Below are 23,088 nucleotides of genomic sequence, written 5' to 3' on the forward strand. Positions count from 1 at the left end.
TAGTCTTTTGGCTGTAGCTCCTGAGATTCTATCCGGGGCTACAACCAAAAGATCAGGGGCTATAGCCCACTTAGCCCCCCCCTAGCAACGCCCCTGCCATGAAGAACTACAAATTACCACGAGCTGGGAAAGTTAGTGTAGGATGGAGAAGACATTATGTGGCATTTGAAAATAGAAGCTGCTACAAAATGTTTTTCGTTAGCTAATAGAGGATGTCTGGGGGGACATGGGCGTGAATCATTAGCTATACACCTACAATAGATTTGGAAAATAAACAAATAAATCAATGCTTTGGTGGATGCACAGGTTTTATTGTTTTTCATACATTCAAATCACTCCTATTAATTTGTGTACACAAAATAATCATACATACTATTGAATCGGGTCATCTGTTCTATGGCATTAACTAGCATCTTGCATCATTACATTACACAAAACTAAAATGGCTGGATTAAAATAAATCTAGCAGCACAGAAGCGTGATTATACATACAAAATAATGCTTGCTTCAGTGACAAAAATCCACCAGTACCCTTGCTTAGTGGTGTGATATAAACCACTAGATCTAGTGCATAACATCAAATAAGAGCCTATTGATTCAGTTAAGGGCAAACATTTCAATTGCACTAAATACTAGTTAAGGAAATAAAAGTGAAACTATTTTACATTTAAAAAGACTTGCGTGTATTCTCAAAATCTATCAAGATGCAGCGCAGTTGCATTCATTATAGAACACTGGTTAGGTCTGATATAGGGGAAAATGCCTGACCTCTTTTACAGTCTGAAGAAACACATTTTATTTATGCTGAGAAAGTCAAACAAGGTTATTGTACAGTATTTATAAATGTGCAAAAGTTTGCCAGGTTCCATCATGACATGCAGCCAACGTTTCAGCAGGTCTTCATGCCATTGTGGAAGTGCTTGCTTGTGCTTAACAGAAAATAGCCAATGTTGTCTGAATGTAAGCCAATATACGATCCATTAGAAGGCACCAGACTCAGCAGAATGCAATACAATGGTTTAACACTATTTCATTGACAGAAATTCCGGAGTGGGAATTTAATTTGTGGCATTTTACTTCATGGTATTTTGAACAGTCTCGTCAGGGCCTTCTAAACACCTATGCTCCCCAGCCCTCAATATATACTGTGGAACGTCAGAAGGAGGCGGACAAAGAGGCGTCATGTCTACCTTTGATTTTATTTAAATAATAAACAAACAGCCTATCTGTCCCTAACAAAAAAGGGTGTTTGCCCCACATAACATACATCTTACTAGGGTGCTCGTTGTAAAAGGTAGTCCAAATCAAAATAGTCTCCCATTCAAAAACTACCGTGCGCTGACCCCATCACTAATCAAAGAAAGGGTTGCATCAACCAACAAAACAAAAAGGGGTTCCAGGAGAACGACTCCCTTCTCCTGGACATGCCTTCCCAGCCTTAAGTCTATCGTGAGATAGTTCCTTTTGACATAGATACTCAGTTCATTTAATTCCACCTTCTCTCAGGTATCCCGTCTTAACTTATTTGAAGTTCCTGGTTTCCCCTCTCGAGGATCTTGGCCTCTACTCTGCTGCATTTCTTTTGCATCAATATATCTCACTTGTTCTTCTTTCACAGTCTCACATTCCATGGAGACCAGTGCCCCCAGCCCCTTTTACCACTTTATCTTCCAAGCACTTCCTATTATGGGAAGCAGGTTCTTCTGCTCCTCTTAGATCTTGGTTTTACCAACCACCGAGACTGGTATTCCTAATCATTTGGCTTTCTTCACTATCTTTACTGATTTTGTAATCACTGGGAGGTGTGTGAGGAGTCCCTCAGTATTCATTATATACTCAGCTGCTTTCACAGTTACTGGGACAAATACGGTGAGTCCCTTGGTATTGGTAATATTCTTTGCTGCTGCCACAGTTACTGGGATGAGTAGGAGTCCCTCAGTATTAGTCATATACTCTACTGCTTTTACAATTACTGGGACAAGTATGAGTCACTTGGTATTCGTTATACTCTTTGCTGCTTTCAGAGTTACTGGGACAAGTATGAGGAGTCCCTTGATATGCGTTCTACTCTTTGCTGCGGTTACATTTATTGGGACGAGTAGGATTTATCGCTAAGTATTCGTTATACTCCTTCACTGAAGTATTCTTTATTACTCCATGGGTCCCACTCTTCACATTGTTTTCTCTACATGCTATGGAGGAGTGATCAGCATTGCTCCTCCACGCTAACTTCTCAGTGGACTTTTGTTGGGTTTGAATACTGGAAGTTGCATTACAATAGCAAACAGTGGTCTGTTCAGGTTGTGTCTTCTGAGGCAGTGATGGTCTGAGGGTCTCAAAGTAGGGCAGGGAGACCCTTCACGGTAGCGGGAGTCCATGTCCCCAACAAGGGAGTCTCCCTGTGATGCCCCGTTTACCGCCACCAATAGGGGAATGTTGCGTAGCAGGCTCACCTCCCTATCCTCACAGCGAAGTGTTCTCATCTGGGGCAAAGTGATCGTCACAATACATACCCATTTTACTGCGAAAAGTAATTTCCACAAATTAAATTCTGCCTATGAAACAGAGGAATAAAACCCCTGGCTCAAATACAGCACTTCTAATAGAGTTAAACTTTAAAACCTATACAAAATATACACATTAAAGTCTTGAAAAAATATATTGACCATTCTTGTAAAATATTTTCACATTTTTAATGGTATAAAAAAGTTAAAAAATTGAGTTTTCAGTCATTGTTCTTCTGCTGCTCGAAAAACATGAAATCCTAAAAAGAAAAAAAAAACATTTATGAATTGTAGTTTTGAATTACCAATTTAAAAAATACTTAATTTACTTGAGTCAATTGTTGTCAAAATGAGCAAAAATTGAATTTATAGACTTTTGGACTAATTCTATGGCTTGGCGTCATCTCTAGATTAACATATTTACAAGTCACCAGATCACAGAATAGAGAATTCCACAAGGATCCATCCAGAACACCTCTAAAGCATTAGGAGCACGTGGTAATATAAGGCTTAACAAGGCAACATGGGCCACCTTTGGATCCAATTAGACAGCAGATGGACCACACCTCTTCCTCTCTGGCTGGGCAAGACACTCAGATCAGTTGAAGATCCCAAAGCTGGAGGACTAAAGTTACAAGTACGCAACGTTTACTTTATGACCCCATACAACTTCTTCATCCCATAGGGCTAATAGCCATAATCTCATACTTTAGGTGAAGCACGGATTAAAAGGCTTCCTGAAAAGTTTCTCAACCATGCATCAGAACCAAGACAGTTTACAAATGATACACAGACCTTCGTGTTGTCGCCTTATGCATCAGACAATGGAATATTGATGAATTACTTCTTGAGCAGGCCATAAATTCAATTTGAAGAGAAATATTAGCCATGTACTAAGGAAATTGGGTAACATACACTTAAGTGATTTCTTTGGTGGTAGTTCTTAGTATGGCGCTTCATGTAGACTCATGGCAGAGCCTGGCTTCAGGAAGGCGAACCAGCACACTATTTGTACAGAAACAAATATTAAACAGGCATTGGCAAATCCAATTGCATGTCCAATGTTAAGTGTTGTGTCAAAAGCTCCAAAATAATGACACTATATGCCTGGTAAGTCACAAGAGTCAGATATTACCTTATAGGTGTGGCAATCATATACAAAGCCACCATCAAATCTATTGCTGTGGCATCTGAGGGAACACCCATGAAAGAAAATCTTGGAGCACCAAAATAAATTTCATAAGAGCCAATTAACATTTGGTATTATTTTGCGAAGTAGGAACTGGAACAATAAAAATAAAACATGTTGACCCACAGTTCAAAAGACTTGTTACTCGAACTAGTTTCTTTTCCAAAAGTAGAAAGACCATTCAAGTTTGTGCACCTGATAAGTAAAATATGGGTAGTTTAATAGGACAGAATGATTGTCCAACTGCCAAGAGACAGTAAAGTTATTATTGACTGACATCCCACCTCCTTCCTGCCCCCCCCCACCCCTCAAGGTACATTCTGGGCCCTAGAGACAGGCTACGTCATGTTAATCCCTTTTTCCAACTCAAGAACATATCCTTTGAGCATTGTGTTTTTTATTGCTTTTCGCCCCGTCACATTACACAGAGTGCTGCAATTTCCTACCTTTTTTTATCCTGCATATTACGTGTTCTTTTTACAGGTGGAAGCTTTTACAGTTTTTAGTGAGCTATTATTGTACATGGTTTAATAAAAGAAATATATTTATATCTCCTTGATTGGACATTCAAGAGTATAGCCTTCCACTAGCCCACGTTAGCACAAAAGGTGAAGTAGGTGCATCTCTTAACTGCACCATTTTTACATGTATGATTGTGTTGCCTTTTCTGCATCAACTCATCCGTGTACTCTTGCAGGGCAGAAGTTAAATTTGTCACATTGGTGGCAGCGGTTGGGATTCAGAGCGGACTATGCCTGGTCAGCCAAAATAGGTGTTTTCATTTAACATAAGATTCACTGAAAGGAATGGAACTTGACATGGGCTCTGAAACTACAGTTTCAGTAGGTGAGTTGTAGGGACTGCGTCAAGCCAGGTGACTCCCCTGTAGCAGTAAGGTTAAGAAAGCTGAACTGCTGAAAAGCCTCCAGACTTGAGGAAGCTGGGAGGCTGAAAGCATCCCAGGAGGCCTGAGGCAGCACTGAGCCTCCAGCACAAGATCCCATTTCTCTGAGGTGCGTGGAAGTGGCTAGTGAGGGCGACAGTGAAGTAACGCCCCCACCCCACCACCATTCCTCCTAGAGAACAGGTGGCACAGTCTGTGATCCTAGTCCTTAGTCAGGATGTGTTAAGTAATGGGGGTGCCACCCTGGAGGAGACCTAACTGATGGGGATCTTTGCCCGAAGGAGAAGAAATGGCCCGCTGAACTCTTGTCTCCTGCTGTGGAAAAGACTTTTTACAAGCCCAAGGACTACATAGTCCAGCAGGCTTTGTGTACTACAGCTGCCACGCCCATTTTGAAGGCGTGCATATAATCCGCGAGTACCTCCAAGTATCGATTGGCCATTGAGTTGCGGCTTTGCCGTCTAGCGTTTTTACACAAGTAAAAAGCCTCTAGCATTGTACCACCACTTTGGTGCAGGATTATAGGATAAGAATAGGCCGATTACCATCTTAGAAGCTCACGTGTGATTACATTGCCTCGTAGTGGGACTCGGAGCACTCGAGTAAAAGCCTGTGGAGCGATAGTCTGGTAAGCCATTATATGCAAATTTACACACTGAAATCTAAAATGCCAGTGTTACCAGAGCTCCCACTGACCGCAGCAGCAAATACATCTAAACCCGCAGGGAAAACAAAACGTGCCTGATCACGTAAATCTATAACACTCATGCCAGTTCCAAGAGCCCAGAGTCTCAAAGATATAGGATGCTTTTGCGCTATGCCGAAGAATGCTGATAATTCAGCTAATGCCGATAAACATCACCTGGAAACCAGCAACAAAGTCGCAACTGAAATAAGAAAAGAAGCTCAACGTGACAAGTTATTTCTGACACCACCATTCTGCAAATAGTGAAATCCCCGGTCAGCAAACACAAGCAAAGATCACAGCTAAGGATGGTGGAAGAAACTACAGAAAGTGATGAAGTCTTCTCAGATATTTCAATTCATGCAAGTGTCAGAGATATATCTACTTCTTCAACCTCAATATCCCCCGACTAAATTGCACAATGTTCAATGGACTCCAGTATCTCTCTGGCCGCCTCATTTATACAACCAACTCTGAGGCGTCGTTTTGCACCCACGGAGCAACCTACAGCACCAATCACTAATGGACTGATAGAAATCACCCTCACTGCAGTGAATACAACGGTCAAAATCTTATTCAAGATGTTCGAATCGCTCGAACTAAAGCTTAAACTGCAAGCAACTCAAAATTGTAGACTGGATTGAAACACAGCCTCATGTGTCCAATCCATCCAACCCAGGTTTTCTACACATGGAAGGTAAAGATGCGCTAAATCAGAGTGCACAATCTCCTACAGAATGTATTGTAGCACCTGTGTTACCGATATTTTCGCAAATGATATGCCCAGTGGAATGTGGAGGAGTTGTGAAAATAGATCCAAATTTATCCTGGATTAATGTGGAGCAGCGACCTATTGACCTTCAACAATCTTCCACCTTAGAACCTTATGACGTTTAAGTGTCCTTTGCCTCAAAGGACGACCGAGACACTTAATCTCAAAGCCTTATCAAAGTATTTCCAAGCCAAGAAGAACGATGAAGGCTAAACCATGTATACCAACTGTAGATCTCACGCAACCCGTTCCAAGCTGTACTCAACCACTTACAACCCTAAAATTGGTTCCAGAAACAAATACGACCTCAAAAACCTTGCTAAAGGAACCCATAAACAAACAACAAACCTTCAACAAAGACGCCTCTGCCAGCTCACTCACCGCTGAATCATCTAATAGCAATCACAGAGAAAGCTGCGGCAGAGCAAACCAAGGACCAGGAGGATCAGATATTGCCGAATGATACTGAGAGCAAGCAACTGGCTGTTTTGCTAACACAAGTCGCACAAAAATTACAAGACCAGCAAAAAACAAAAGACCGCGCTGAATTAATTATTAAACATCAACCTAGCTGCCTCCGCGAAGACCGCTGCAGCAGAAAATCCTGGACAAAATTGCAGACCAGTTCATCAACTAAATGCAAATCAAGGGTAGTTTGCGGTGCAAGATAATCGTCCAGTAACGCATTCAGCCACATTACCCAAGCCAGAACAGAGTTCCAATCCGAATGAGCAACACGTACATGACCAAATAAGCAGAGATGGAATTGAAAAAGCACCTAGGAAAGAACAAAAAAAAACACTCAAATTATCTTCCATTAATACTCAAGTGTCAGAATGCACAATATGAAAAATATGATGTGTAGATCCAGTATATTGAACATCTTTTATGAGTTACACGAACTGGAGGACTTTGTCGGCCGACATTGATCAGGTCAAATTTCTATGCAACAGCAATTTGTCGAATGTTCGCCTGTGAATCAAGTCTGGCTTAGTCCTAAATACTCTGAAGGGCCAAGATGGCTTTGTTTGAGATGAGATTTTTGGTAGCCCAAGATCCTGAAAGAATAGCACGCAAATCTAAGGACCTGACAGCATCAAGGAACCAACCACAATTATTTAAACCAACACAGCCAGAGTGCCAGTGTGCATTTTGTGACCAAAAACAAAAAATGTGTCCCTAGTTACTTGGAATTCAAGAGGGAATAGTCACCTCCAAGTGGAACACCACAATGGCATAAATGATTTTGAAATTGTCGCCCTCCAGGAGACATGGACAACATCCACGCCAATCTCGGACGACCATGAATCGATTCTCCTACCGGCGATTCCGGCAATGAAAGGACATATGGCAGGCTTAATGGTTGCTGTAAAAATCAGTGCAGGTCTCACTTTGCATGCATGGGCTTCTCCAAACGGTATACCATCATTTCATTGACAGACTTTTCATCGCAGGGTTTTTTAATGAGTTTTTTTTTTTAAATCAAATATTTTTGGGGTAAAAATTATATACATTTGGTGTGGGTGTAAGGGAATATTAAAATTGAAGAGATGGAGTTTGGGGGGTAACCCCTCCAACAAAAAAAAGATGAAATCACGTAGAACCCTCCAAAAAATGTCATTCAACTGGTCAAAATCTCAAAAGGTAAATCAGATCTAGCGGTTATCAATTTATATAGCAATCCAGCTGCCATCTTGGATAATATCTTTTATTAAGACTTATCTAGTTTGTTAGAAATGATAGCAAAAACATCTGACATCACTGACTATAATTGTAGGTGATTTCAACTTGAACAGTATGGAACCAGTCAAAAGAAACAACCTGGAAGAAATTACAAGATGGAAAAATGTTATGAGAGACTGGAATTTAAGAATGGCGAACGGCTCTTTCCCAGGAGATACACCAGCGCAACCTACATGACAAAAGGGAACCTCGTCAAGCACCATCGACTACATATTCCTATCAGAGGATCTATTTATGAAGGCTTCAAAATTTGAAATCATAATAGACTGCTAGTGACCATCATATGTTGCTCTTAACCTGGCCCTGGGGAGATGACCTTCAACAACGGATGACACCGAAATTAATTATGAACAATGCTAAAACCCACTTTAGATGGACGCAGGACAAATTAACAACGCTGAATGATCCATTACAATCAGATCCTGAATAATATGTGAACACATTGGCGCTGTTTAAGAATGTAAACAACCTACATGATATTCGTCCAAAGAGAAACAGTTATACCTATGGCAATGACCTGCAACAAGCAAAGACAATCTATAGAAGAGCGCTAAGATCAACACACAAACTTCCGCTTGATAATAGACAAGCTATAAACACCATCAAATGCAGATACAGAAATTGGATACGTTCACATAAGAGTAACATGTTTCAAAAAGACAGTGAAAACTTTATGTCATTAATATCCAGCAAAAATGTATCACAAATATGGTCGTTGTTCAAGGTAAGAACAGGACAAAAGCAAGTAAATACACAGTTGAATGGTGTATCGGAAGCACAATGGGTAGCACACTTTTCAGCTCTCTACCAAGATGAAAAATTTGACAACTATGAATATACATTGCATTCTAAGCCACCATGGAACCTGGAGTGCTCAGCAGATATAATTAAAGAGCTAATAATCAAATCATCAACATCACGCGCAGCAGGACCAGACAGCCTGACAAATCATATGCTGAAAGAACATCCAAAGTGGGCCGTCATACTTAATATATATATAAACAGATACTCCGAACACAAAATATCCCAAATTCATAGTGTACATCTCTCATTGTCCCCATTTTTAAGAAAGGCGATCGAGGAGTGCCGTAAACTACTCCTGGCAAAATCTTCACATGCCTAGTATTGAGAGATTTCAATTGTTTGACCAATAAGCAAAACGGGATCCAAACGGGGTTTGTCGTGGGAATGGGGACCGCGATAAATCTATTTACATTAAATGCATTAAAAAAACAAGCCTGTAATACTAAAGTTCCCATATACTTCACATTTATCGATCTGCAATCTGTTCGATTCTCTATCAAGTCAAGTTAATCAACAAACTCATTGAAGCTCTATGCCCTCCGAATTTAACTGACATTATCTACAGTTTGCACTCCGCTACATCAGTGCGGATCAGACTGTCGATAACGGGCCTTTTGTCATCATTGATCAAAACTGCAAGGGGACTGAAGCAAGGTTGCATACTTGCTTCAGTCCTATTAAATGTTTTCATTCACAACGTAAAAACAGCTTTCATGGGTGTTGATTCTGATTCACCAAAGATGCATAGCGTGGCGATACAAGCTCTCTGGTACGCGGATGACATCCCAATATCAAAAAGCCCTATGGGGCTTCAAAAACTACTTACAGCCCTCACTCAATACTTTGACAATAATGAACTTATAAACTAAAATAAAAACAATCGTTCTGTATGCTCCTAAATGCTCTACTCTAAACAGAATGGCAAGCTGATATTATACAAATTTGGCAAATTTTACCTTAGCCCTGCAATACAATTTTGGTGACAGAAAATTATTCCAATGTTGCTATATGGCCTTGAATCAGGCATTTTCATCAAAGGCAACTTCTTTAACAAGCTAGAAGCAAAATATTGGCGACAAATGTTGGGGGTTTCACAATGCACCCCGGGGCCACCGCTGAGATGAGCTGGGTCTCACGTCATTACAAGCCAAGTACCACTGGCAATTATGTGCACGGTTTCAAAAATGCTTGGTTTATTCTAAAATTGACACCTTGTTAACGACAGTGGCAAATTATATGTTTTCTTCTAAACATCTATTTGTACAAGAGTGGACTAGAAATGTTATGAAAATCATGGCAACAGCTGATGTCACTTTAGAGTCTTAATCTTGATCAAGCCAAAAAGAAGATTTTCATACAAGATTGGATAAAACACACGCTCAATCTGTTTAACTTATAAACATTTAATTCCGCAATATTTTGGTGAAAAAAACTTGGTGTTACTGAGCCATATTTATGTAAAGCTCCCAATACTCAAATACGTTTTTCCATCTTGAGATTACGCTTGAACCTATGGCCCACCCGCGATGTCTTGGCTCAACGAAAGCAGATTAGCTAAGAGTAAAATCACTGCTGATTTTGTGCAAACCTATCAGTTAAAGAGGCTCTTTAACACCTTGTCACAGAATGAAAAAATGTATACATCTTAAATGACATATTGCCGTACAAACATACGGCTGAGATTGCTAGTGTCTCCTGAATATAGATTATCCATGATAGTAGCAACACGAAATATGAGCATTCGTATAGCCACGATTTGTTTCCTTAATGCTTTAGAGTTGTATGGTGCGAACGTGATGGTAGAGCTGCAAGAATCATAATATCAACACAATATAATATGAAATGTATAATCTGAGTGTTGATCAAGTATACAGAGGGAAATTACGCAGCATGCCTTGTCGATCTGTTTCTGCAATTGTGAAATTCCCGAGAGTTCTGTAAAGATAACCTTGATTGATTTTATATTTGCTTTATTTGCATTTTATTGAATTTGTTTAAAGTTGAGAAAACAGCAAAATCAATAAAGGAGAAGAAATGGGCCTTAGATGTACCGAACCAGGAGGACACTGCTGCTCTGGAGAGACAAAAACACAGGGCTGCCATTGCTCTAGGGGAGCAAAAGCAGGGGACAACTGCTACTCTACAAGAGCAGAAGCAGCATGGCTGCTACTGCATTAAAGAGATTGATATTTACAAGGGAAGCTTAGAGGACTTCCAGTTGGGAAGGGTGTAGCTCTAGTGGGGGCACCCAAGAAAAAGCCTAGGCATGACATCCCCAATAAATTGGTCACTACTTAGGAGATGGGGAGAGCATAGTTGACCGGTTTGAGGGACTGGAGCTCGCCTTCCCCATGCAGGATGTGAAACAAGAGTGGTGGGGTGCAGCCCTTATGAGCAGTCTACCGACAGCTGGAACTGATGTCATTATTCAGTTGGCTCCCAAGAAGATGTCAATTAAAAAGAAAATTAAGATTTGTCCCCATAACAGTACCCCAGGAGCTTTAGAGAGATCAACAATAAAGGATGTAAAAACGTAAGAGTCGGTTGTGCATCAATCCTTGAAGTGGATGGATTACAGGTGAACACATTTGAGGGCATGTTTAATCTGATTGCATGTCAGAATATCATTCAAAATTGTGGAAAGGAGTTACATCAGCATCTAGTGGACAGAAGTATTGCAAACCCAAGGGAGCTTGGAAATCGTGCTGATGTTTATGTAAGCACTCGAGTCCAGAAGATGCAGGCAACTACATCTAAGCCAGGTGAGAAGCCAAATAATTAAAGTAAATCCAAGGAGAGCAAGGTCACAGGCTTTCACCCCACTACTAAAAAAAGGGCTACAAAGCACAGGGGAATCTACAACACCTAGTTGTCAGCACCCACAGAAAGGAGTGAGGGCACACCTAGCACTGGGGCACCAGCCTCCACAGCCCAAGAAGCTGCTTTCTATCCAGGGACATGACTCATAGTAGTAGAGATGACGCTTGCAAGGGTGAACCCAAGAAACTGAGGTTAGTGCTACCCTCCCATGGCAGAAGAAGCAATATTCAGCATGGGCATCTTAGAGGACAAATTCCCAATAGGCCAGGTTCTGGCTGAACATACCCCAATACTGCTATGGGGGAAAGGTACTGGTCTCCCACCAAGGTCTCCAGTTCCCACCAAAAAAACAATATATATGCCCCATGTGTTCATAAACTGGGACAAGCTCTAGCCCTTTTTGGTAAAGCTGTGAATAATCAATGCTGTCAGAGAATGGTGAGTGCATGAGAAGCAAATACTACCCAGTTCTCCCCAATAAATCAGGGTATTTGATGGCCTCACCAAATGCCAGGTGGCTATTGTAGAGTATCACTAGAGGGGTGAAACATCTCGGCTGTATCAAGCTGTGAAGGATGCAATTCCAGTGGACTGCGTTAGGGAATGACATGTCCGATGCTAAAATCATTGCTGCGATCACAAGATCTAGGGCACAATAAGTAGTACGATTAGCAAACCTCATGGCCATGAGTTCAGGGGCACTACCAGCTGAAGATGGCCAAAGATCAGCAGTGCCGGTGCTCCCTAATCCAGATCCAGAGTAGACATAAGGGCCTGCTCCTAATAGGGAGGACATAGGGGCCACTGAGATGCCTACTACAGTGGCACCAGAGTCAGTGACCCCATGGTTGCCTAAAGGCATGAAACCACAACCTGGGTTGGAGGACACAGTCCCAGACCACAAAGGCCTGCCAGAGATAAGCAACTTTTACTTAGCTGGACGACCCAGCCAGGCTGGCTTTTGCTAGGCACAGGCGACTTTCCAGCTCTGCACATCTGTATGAGCAGGCAGTTAAACTGTTTCAGGTGGAAGCCCCTGGGGTGTTCAAGGTGCACTGGGAGAATGATCTCCTGTATGCTCAGCTCAAGAATCCTGTGGCAGGGGCCAACCAAAGGTTGGTGGCTGACCCAATGACACAGGTGGCTCCTACTGGGTTTGGCTCATTACATTCTTTTGGCAGGTCACTTAGGAGTGGTCAAGACAGTTGAAAGGTTTGTCCATTTTTATTGACCTCAGATGTGTGTAAAATGAAGACTAAGGTCAGGCCAGACTTGCCAAGTATCCAACAAATCTTGTAGGGTGACAGCTGAGGGAACAGTCCTCACAGGTAGGTAGAGACTATGAGGTATGGCGAGGGCACTTCCTTTTTCGTAGCTTTACAATGACCTGCTGCTGTATGGACCTGCAAAGACAAGAGGTGTGATGTCATTGCTGTGCAGATGGTGTGCGAATGGAAGAATGCACAAGATGAAGGCCTTCCTTAACACAGGCTTCGATTCATTCAAGATACCACTTTCCAAAATACACTTCAGTCCAGTCTCTAATACCTCCTTACATTTATGGCATTAGAAGGGCATGATACGATAAACCAATCTAATTGTCAGACACATTTGTCAAACAACAAGCATGGATTTTTACTATTACATATCGGGACTTCCCAAAGTGGAGGGAGGGATTTGTTTTCCTAGGGAAAGGAGCTGGACATTTTGTTTGTGGTTATGTAAAGTTGGTGCAGTTCTAACATTGAGAGAGAGGTTTCCCACACCTATGAAAGAAAAATGACACTTCGGATGGGGTTATGGTGTAATGTGAATAGATAGCGTGGGTGATAATGTTGGACAATAACATGGACACCCTTCATTCTGTGAAAAGTGGAAGAGAGGTTAAGGAAGTTAAAGCATTTCTTAAATGAGGTGGTGAGGGGGTTTGATTTCTCCATGAATTTGAAGGAAGGGGATGAAGGGGGCTTTGAGGGTGCAGGCCCAACCGGGGATAGTTCTGGAGCTGTATTTGGATGCACTCTGATATGTTTTGTTGCACGATTCAGGAATGACAAGAGGGCTGACTTGGCTCTGTTTATATGTTTGTCTCATGTCTCACTAGGTTTGCTCTTCTGTGTCTAGCTGTGAAGTTTGGAGGACAGTTGTACTTGGGAAGTTTGGTGCTTTAGATGGAGTAAGAGGTTTACTAGATAAAAATTGCAATTGGTAACATGCTTAAAGTGATCAGCTGGAACGTAAAAGGCTCGCTCGGGGGGGGGGGGGGAGGGAGATACATGGTTTGGACTGCATGAAGAAAATGTGGAGCAGATATAGGGCCTCATTACACAGTAGGCGGTAAGGGTTTACCGGTAAGGGCACCGGTAAACCCTTACCACGAGTTCCCTTTGCGGGACCTCGGTGCTAATTACGGTACCAAAATTTGCGGTACCGTAATTAGCGCCTTCCCCATTCCCATTATGCCCTATGGAAGCAAAAATGGGGAAGGGCCTTGGTGAATGGGGAATTACCACCCCCGCTCACCTTTGATTAGGGCAGTAATTACGCCATCCACCAAGGCGGACACGGTAAAATACCGGCGGCAACCATGGTGCTAGTAGCGCCATGGTTACCACCTACCGTGTAATGAGACCCATTGTCTTGTTGAAGAAAACTCATCCATTGAACAAAAACTTACAAGGCAGGGCTGTTATAGGGATACGCCAGCACATTTCACTCAAGAACAGGGGTGGGGTGCGAGTCTTCAATCTTATTAGAGAGGACCTCCGATGTGAGGTGCTGAGGACATTCATAAATAATGTGGTACAGTACATTCTCATGGGTTGTTGGAATGAGGGGAATTACATCACATGTAACATTTACTCCCCAAACAGTGGAAATAATAACTTAGGAGTTCATAAAAAAAAGATTGAAATAAACATATATATTAGAATTGGGTGGAGATTTTAATGACCTCAATTGAATCAGAAATGGACAAGTCTGTGGAGTACAGGAGAGCAGGCACATTATAATAAGGGCTTTAGGAAGATGGTGAGCAGGATTACACCTTTTCTAAACATCATAGCTACTCGAGAAAAGATAATGTCTGGCTATCAATAGCTTTATTAGCAGAATACTCAATACAGACATTGAGGATATTCACATCTTCGTCCATGCTATGATCTCATTCGAGATTATGCTAGATGTTAAAATTAATTTCTATAATCTGGCCTGGTGGACCCAATTTAGGAGGTTAACCCAGTAAAAGTAAACAGGGAACACACAGGTTTGCCAAAACCCAAACAAGGTTTGTGGATGAGTAGTCCAGGCTTATTCTCATGAGACTTCAATGAGTCCATACAGTATGGTGCACAATTACATTTAGACAGTTCAGTAAAAAACAGTTCTAGGCATTCTGAACAAACCGGAAAATGAATCTAACAGGCAGTATAATCAGACAACACTGATAAATTGAGTCACCATTGGTTCAAACATACATCAAATAACAGTTAGCAAAGCAAGTATTTTAGATGTAGTCAAAGGTGGAAACAGATCACAAGACAAAAACCTAACTTAAGAAGTCCAAACAACAAGATGAATGGTGCCCTGTGCACAAGAGACAACATTTCTCAACAAAATTAAGTGTCTGTAGGTAGGTTTCAATTGGCTTGTATTGATTATAGTTTAAAACCTCTACAACAATGTTACTAGACACAAGTTTTCCTTTTTTCCAGCCCCAAAGATAACCCAAGGGCAGGATGAGTGGAATGGAAGAGACAAAAGGGACCTGGTCCCAATATTACCCTATGGAGTACTGGGAGGGGGAGAGGTTTACTGGCACAATGTGTTTACTTGCACCCCCCCCCCCCCCCGACTCCAATTTTCTATGACTTCTTGGATCTTCTGGGGGCTCGATCATTCGACGTTTGTTCCAATGAGATCTGTCCAGGAGTTGCAGGTTTGCCAATTCCTTCAGTTGAAGGGAAGAGTAAGATACAACCCTTTTCAGAGAAGAAATGCAGAATCCACCGATGCAGATGGCCTCAGGGCACTTCACAGGTTGGAGGCAGAAGAGTACCAGATTGTCTCTACAACCAGGCGTTCTTCCAATCGCAGTCACATCTGCTCCTGGGCAGGTTCCCGTGAAGGTGGAAAGCTGAAATTCGATGAAGTTACCAGACTCAAAAGCGGAAAATGGACACTGCTGGAGTGGTAGCCCATGAGAGCACTAGTCAGTCCAGGTACACTTCTGAAGGCTCAGAAGAGCAGGCTCCTGGAGAAGGCATCACAAATAGTTGGTCCTACTAGTAAAAGCACTGAAGCACCACTCAGGATCTTCAGAGATCAGGCAGAGGAGCAGGGCCTCCACTAGGCTGTCTACTGGAAGGGTTGCTGGGTCACTTCAGGAGGAGTCTTTGGATATTCAGCAGGCTGCTCTTCATAGGGGGGAATTCTTGTATCCAATGATCTAAAAACAATGGCTGCAGTGGTCCTCTTATTCAAAATCTGAGCTGGAAAAAAAGTCCAAGCCCACCATTGGTAAGGATCTGCACCATTCAAACTACCCGTAGTTGTCCAATCGGGGACAACTTTCACATTTACCCCCACGCCTAGACTTCTGGCACCAAAAATGTGGACTGGGACCAGATAGACAGACACTTTCTCAGGCAAGTGCATGACACTAAACTTTTCTGACCTGAGGAGGCAGGAAGAAGGACAAAGTGCAATTTGTCAAATGATAAAGTGAAAATCTTGTGACAGCCGTTTTACGGCACCAGCCACATTTATTAGCTAAATATTAAATGCAAATGTGTACACCAAAAATAATGCAAAAACAGTAAGCATTTAACTGATGCCACCAGATTGTCCTTAGGCACAAATAATACTTCCCTGAAAAAAACATTCAGGACAAAAATAAAGCTAAAAGAATGTGGTTCTAAAGGAAACTACAGCGGTAAAGTTAAAAAAAGAGAAATCTTTCCTAGCACTAGACACTACATTATACAGGAATAATCGATGAGTGGAAACTAAGTATTACCTTTTAAAGGGATAGGAATACAGGAGAGAGACTAGTGATAGATTTTTAGAAAGAAAATATGGTCCCAGATATCGGTTGGGATGTATTAAAGCCGTTCTTAAGGGGTAGCCTAATAAGTGTTGATTCTTCAGAGAAAAAGAGGAAATGGTCAGTGGAAGCAGGCCAAAGGAGAAAAGTATGCTTATGTGAAACGAGATTTAGTATGAGTGGTATTGGGTATGACTAACAAGAAGGGACACAAGCTGGGAGGGTCGATACTGCAGGACGACATTGAAAAAATAATAAAGGAGAGGAAATGAGAAAAATCCACAGGACCAGATGGACTACCGATGCACAATTAAAAACCTTTGGTGTGCCAATTTTATACTTGGTATTATGGGGTTTTGGTTGGAAAGGTGAAACCGGCTTCGATGGAACATACCTGAATCACAGTACTCTTAAGTCTGGCAAAGGAAGAAATAATAGGCCATGTGCCTTAATCAACTGCGACTGGAAAATAAAAAGAGCAAGATCACGGCTAACAGTTTAGCGGAAACAATGCCAAATCACATTCACCATAGCCACAGAGGCTTCCTAAGAATGGAGGGGCCATCAAATATTAGAACCTTTCTAGATCTGTTGGAAATGGATAGTGACTGCTTAGGTAATGATGGTGTCAATCTGGAGGGCGCGAAAGCCTTGGACGGGGTTTGCTGGGAATTTCAAAGATAAAGGTCCACTTAAACATGGGTTCCCAGAGAGCTGTGTTGTATTTGTTAATACACTGCATAGAAAAATGAGAGCATGTGTTGTGGCTAATGGCATGATGTCAGAGGACTTTAACTTCATAGAAGAATGAGACTGGGGAGCCCTCCATCATTGCTATTCTATAGGCTCGCTAAAATACTTGAATTTCATTTAAAGGAGGCTGGTGTAAACCACTCTCATATGCAGATGTCCTGATTCTCTTGAATGATCCAAGTAGATCCATTGCAAAAGTTCTACATTAACTAACAACATCTGGGGGAAGTCTCTGGCAATCGAACATAGAAAGGCTTGAAGAAAATGGAATGACTAAGATATGTCGCAAGGGCCATTTGGAAGGATGTGTTTTTTGCTGGAGTAGAGACGGATTTAAATATCTGGGTGTGGAGATAAACAAACGTAAAAGGTTTTTAAATCACCATCTAGGTAAAATAGTTGAAACGTTCAAAGATGACTTCAATAGATGGTCAAGACTGAACTTTGGTTTATGGGGAAAAATGCACATTAAATTGAATGCATTATCAAGAATCCAGTACGTTTTCAGATGCATTCCATTTAGGATCTATAAGAAAAGGCCGACTAGGGGCATTGTCAGGTGGTGCGCGATGCAGACGTATCAGCCATAGACTCCGCTTAACTGAACCTGTCCAAGTTCCCATACTGCGCTGACCACCAGTTTTCCTCCAGATGATCGCTGTCCCATGATCTTCAGCCATCCAGGAACCTGGTGATCCATCGATCGGCACCTCTAAGTGAAGAGAGATGGCACTACGGGGTCCAGCATTGTGGCGGCCCACGGCCACAAGATGGCAGTGGGCCGCCACAATGCTGGACCCCATAGTGCCATATCTCTTCACTTAGAGGTGCCTGCAACAATTGAGCCTGGACCGGATCCTGTCTCCGGGAGTGTGGCACCCTACCCAGTCGAGCTGCCTGTATTGAATGGTAGAGGGCTACGGGTCTTTCTCTGCCAGCTGCATCTAATATGCAGGCATGTCCGCTCATAGTTTCTAACAATGCGCGAGGTCGCCGGAGTGAACTGCATGGAGACCCTTCGTGCGGGCAGTTATACATGCACTGGTACCCCACAGGTGCTGCCGGCAGGACAAATGGAAGTTTGTGGGCTCCTCTGTGGAAATTGTATCCCCAAAAATGCTGGACACACTGGCCTCCCTGCTGCAGCTCAAGTGTATGAGACCAGAGTTCTGCAAGGTCCGCCCCTCCTTTGTTGGGGCTGATCCTTCAACACAGTGACCGGCGGGGGGGCAGGGGGTAGCAATCACTTCAACAAGACCTACTCAGATGTAGGAGACAGGCTTTCCTTGGTTACTGATAAATGTGTCTGTATGCACTGGAATTAACTGGGATCTACTGCAAACTGGGTCTATGATGGCTGCCCTGCCTTAGTGGGCAAATTATCTGATCAAACCACCAGCTTTGGAATCTCCCGCACCTCCTTACCTTCATGACCTTGGATGATACTACAATCGATACTGCAGCAGTGCTGGATTCCTCCACCCAGCTTCGGTCTTCCTCGCAGCGCCACACAGAGGGGGTCTTGGTGCTTCACCACTTGGCAATCAGGCAGCTTGAAGCAACTGGAAGCTCCCCCACTATTGTGATTGTCTGCAGGCTGTGACTGCCTCCTGGCTGGATTGGGTGTTGGAGGTAGGACCTTGTGGTGCTGAATTTCAGGCCCAGACATAACTGTTTTACACTGTCCAAGCCGCAACTGAAAGTGAAATCTGAGTAAGCCCAGGTGGCGAGGGCTGAAGTCCATCCTCCTCCACCAGAAGTAGTTCCAGACAATGCTATGATAATGAAGCAGGACTTCTTTAATAAGCTCTGCAATGTCAAACAAGAAATCACGCTGGAGATCAAATGTTTTAGTGACAAGCTATCCAAATCTATTGTGGAGATGAACACTCATATGCTCACTCTAGTATCTAGAGTGGATGATATGGAGACTAATGTTTCTGAGCAGGCTCATTGGGTTGTTGGCACCGAGAAGCAGATTGATCTGGGCTGGGCTGGATCAAACAGGTAGACCTGGAGAATAGCGCAAAAGAAATATTTCCTCACACAATATAAACCAGATTTGAGTTTTTAATCATAACACACAAGTTTGAAATTCATATAGCAATAAGGTGCCCTTTTTGACCTGGAGAATAGATCTTGGAACATCTGGGTTCAGGGCATTCCTTGCTCGATTCAGGACCAAGAACCTATGTTCAGGACCTCATCTGTTCTCTCTTGGACTCTGTAGTCTCCTGGGACAAAATGCACTGGTTATATTCATCTTTCCAGCAATGCTGAGACCTCCTGCCTGATGTGCCCACCAGGGTGCATGTTTTTCAATAAATAAAGGCTATTAAGGCTGCAGCAAGGAGCTATTGTCTTTCGCGAAGCCCAGATAACTCAGTTTCAAGATCTTTTGCCTTCATCATTGGTGAACAGGCTCAGGCACAATGTAGTGACAGCCTCGCTACAGACACACAGTGCGATATAGATGGGGGTTCCCATGTTGTTAAACGGGAAATCATATTGTGCCTCCTTCTGATATATATTGGCCTAAACGTAGTTGCTCTGCGTAGAAAACCGCATTGCAAAGTTCTGATTTTGGATCGACTACGCCACCATTTTAGAATCATCTGCCATTTTGCTTTCTGTTCGAATGATTCTCTGTTCTAAAATGGTGGACTGTATTTCCAACTTGTAACCAAGCCTTCCAAACCGCTGAATCTTGTTAATGATTAGACTGTCCGAGGGCCGAATGTTTAGACTAGGTAATGAGACCTTTCACTTAGCATGACTTGTTGTCCTAGGATTGTCTGCCTTAACAAGCCTCATCCACGGATACACATCGAGGACAATGTAAAGTAAATGTCGTGCGTGGACACTGGCTGAACTACATTGTGAAGGGACATGTGATAAGGCTCACTGCTAAATCCAGAAATACACTTTGCCATTGTAACTTATGACACTCGCCTTGTATCCACAGGGATGCCTCTGGACTGGTCTGGGACACCTCTGGGCTCTATACACCTTCCCCGGAATTTGTTCTGCCAGGAATCAGTTCTTGATTTTCGTAATGTCGCACTCTCCGTCCTGCCATACTAGGCAGGGGCGTGTCATCGTTGGCTTGGTCCGCAGAGTTACTTCACTGGCGATTGCCTGGAGTCCAGTCCAGCTGCGACGACTCCTTTCAAGGTAAGTCTTTAGTGTTTTTTGAATAAAGTCTATATTCATGAACGTCCAAGCAACCTTCCTCTCTTGTCTTGCAGGGGCTGATGGAAGTTGCCGACAACCGAGTTCGAGGAGGTAAGCATGCGCTTGATGCGGCGCTGGAAGCGTCCTTGCAAGTTGACTGACCAGCGCTTGGTTTCTTCGCAGGTCGCGGAGAATTCCTGCAAGCGATGATGGATTGGGGACAGAAAGCCAAAGATGATGTTCGGAATGACGGATGCCTTCCAGGTGAGATGGTAAGTAGCTTCTTTTTGCCTCTTGTCCTGAATATGTAGCTGGGGAACGATGGAAAAATCCTCGAAGGCTCCAATTGGATGGAGGGTCTGGAGCTGAGCAGGTAAGGATCGCAATGTTCTTCCAAGTTTTTCGCCTGAGTAGGCCAGGATAGAGAGCAGGACCCGGTGAACGTCACGCTGCAAAGCAGAATGCCACGAAGTGCGTGGGTCGGGCGTGGTTTAAATACCCAAAAAGCTATAAAACAAGTCGGCCTAGAGCACACCTATTTTTGGTACAGTCAATATTTTAAGACAATTAGTATTATCATAGTCCAACTTTTTTCCAGTGTTGTGTATTAATCCAACTGTTTTCAAGTGCAATTTTTCTTTATGCGTTTTGGGGTAAAAATATCCCCTTCTTCAGAAGATGTCTACCAGAATCTCTCTTTTCTCTGTACATCCGTATAACGTATTAAGTAAGTTAAAATTAATGATGTTATAGTAATATTCACATTTAGTAGCTTCAGTCTCTCATTCAAGGATAACTCCTCAAATAAAGTCACCCGATCACTTAGCACTAATCCTTGTTTGGAACTCTAGGGCCTTCTTATTTTGGGGGCCCCTTCTAGAATGAGACACGATACCTCAACAGTACTGCACAACCCGATCCCTGGACGGTGAGCCCGCGGTCCGAGACGGCATCTTGATGAGGGTCCATATATCGAGGCGGCCATTTTTACGGAAATCACCAACTACAAGGGTCCTTTGTAATCCATCGGACCTCCTTTAGTTCTTTGATTAGGTGAGTTGTAACCCGATTAAGTATCCTGATAATTTGATTTGGCATATTGTACTCGCCAGAACAATTGACCAGGTAACACCAGGAATCTGATATGCCTGAGAAATTGTCTGCCTGTTTCAGGGCATTATTCCGCAGAGACAGACAATCTTTGGAATTTGGCCATCAGGAGCCACAGGAGGGGTCAAGGCCGTGTACTATATACTGTAAGCACGGCATTGGTAGTATAGTGTTTAATGATACTTGGCACAGACAAACTAGAATTGCTTCTGAACTTCAGTGGCCAATCAATGGTAGCTTTGAGATTCCTCGTATAGCATATTTAGAATCTATATTGTTAAAGAAAAAAGCCAGACCTGCAGCATTTGATGTATTACAAAATTGGAAGGAGGAAGCTATGCAGCAACTTAAAAGTAGAGAAATGTGTGCCGACATATGTCCAACGCTGAGAAAGGGTTATTGTATGATCAAAAGGAACAGTTAGAAATATGGATAGGGCTTTTCAACTTGGCATTCAGAAAATAGATTTTCATGTGTCTGATGAATTAATTGACAAGCTTCTAAATGAACGAAGGCCTGGTGCCACTGCACCACCTCTGTATGTACCTATCCCTGCTGCTGTTCCTCCTCCCGTAGCAATTCCTGCTCCTCTTCCTCCGGTTATTGTTCCTCCCACCGTTGCTCCTCCACTTGTACGTCCGCCTTTGCCTACTGTTACAGGTTTGGTAGATTTGTCTCCTGCACCAGTGATGGCACCTTTGTTACTGATTGTACAAAATTGGTCTACTCTTTCTTTCAAGTGGTTCTGTTCCATTTGTAGTTGATAAGGGAGTGGAATCAAAGATCGTAACTTGCAATACTGTGTCTAAAGAGAGAATGTGCGATTTGACTTCATGGGCTAGACAGTACATAGAGAAGGGCGAACAATCTGATGTTTTTGCTACACTCTCTAATCTAGAAAGTTTTCCTAAGAAAAATGTTTTTATCGAAGGTCTGGGAATTAATTTATCTGTAATGTGGAATAGACTGAATGATGTAGATCTCCCACAAGGGTTGAGGGATCTGAATGTTTTAGCATATTCGAGAGATACTGCGGAGAAAGTATGAGCACGTCGAGAGGGTTTTTGAATATAGAAGGGAGTTAGAAATGTTACAGAATGAAGAAATTGATGGTGATAGTTTCAGCGCTATTTTTGTACAGAAATGGTTCCTTCCACTTTGTAAGTTGATGAGTGAGGAAAAACGAATTTGCACAAAGGATGCAATTAGATGGATTTCAGACATGTCGATACCTACCACAGAAGTATGACAGTCAGTATACGCCAGAAATGCAGAGAAAAGTGATACAGGTCATGGTAGATTACCTGCAGGATGAATGTATAAAAAGGAAAGATTTTTTTGTCCCATAGAATTATTGAATATCTAGAAGAGCTTTTTCGTTTGACACTCCTCCAGCTGCTTTAGCACTCGATTTAGCTCTGTTGCTCAGTAAGCGTTCAGAGTTGCCTACTTCTCAGTTCCCTATGAGAGAGGTTCCACCGACATTTGTCACACAAGTTGAAGTTCCAGCTGATGCCGCAGCGGGTACAGCTGCTTAGGACATTCCTGCACATTATGTATCAGTTTGTTCATGTCCCGGTCTCAAG

At 42.6% G+C, this 23,088-nt stretch overlaps 1 protein-coding gene across 4 annotated transcripts in view; it reads right to left on the reverse strand.

The window, feature by feature from the left end:
* Positions 1 to 287: 287 nt before the first annotated feature.
* Positions 288 to 23,088, reverse strand: part of LOC138491668 (phospholipid scramblase 2-like) — a 412,550-nt gene continuing 389,749 nt past the window's right edge. For 3 of the 4 annotated variants that reach the window (XM_069618313.1, XM_069618312.1, XM_069618311.1), the window contains one exon: positions 288 to 2,764. In XM_069618313.1, coding sequence (XP_069474414.1) covers positions 2,726 to 2,764 — 39 coding nt within the window. In that variant the 3' untranslated portion in view covers positions 288 to 2,725. The remainder of the gene's footprint in view (positions 2,765 to 23,088) is intronic. The other variant, XR_011276070.1, reaches the window with a different exon arrangement.

This window comes from Ambystoma mexicanum, chromosome 10 (genome assembly GCF_040938575.1).
Source record: "Ambystoma mexicanum isolate Mex_15411 chromosome 10, UKY_AmexF1_1, whole genome shotgun sequence".
NCBI lineage: Eukaryota > Metazoa > Chordata > Amphibia > Caudata > Ambystomatidae > Ambystoma > Ambystoma mexicanum.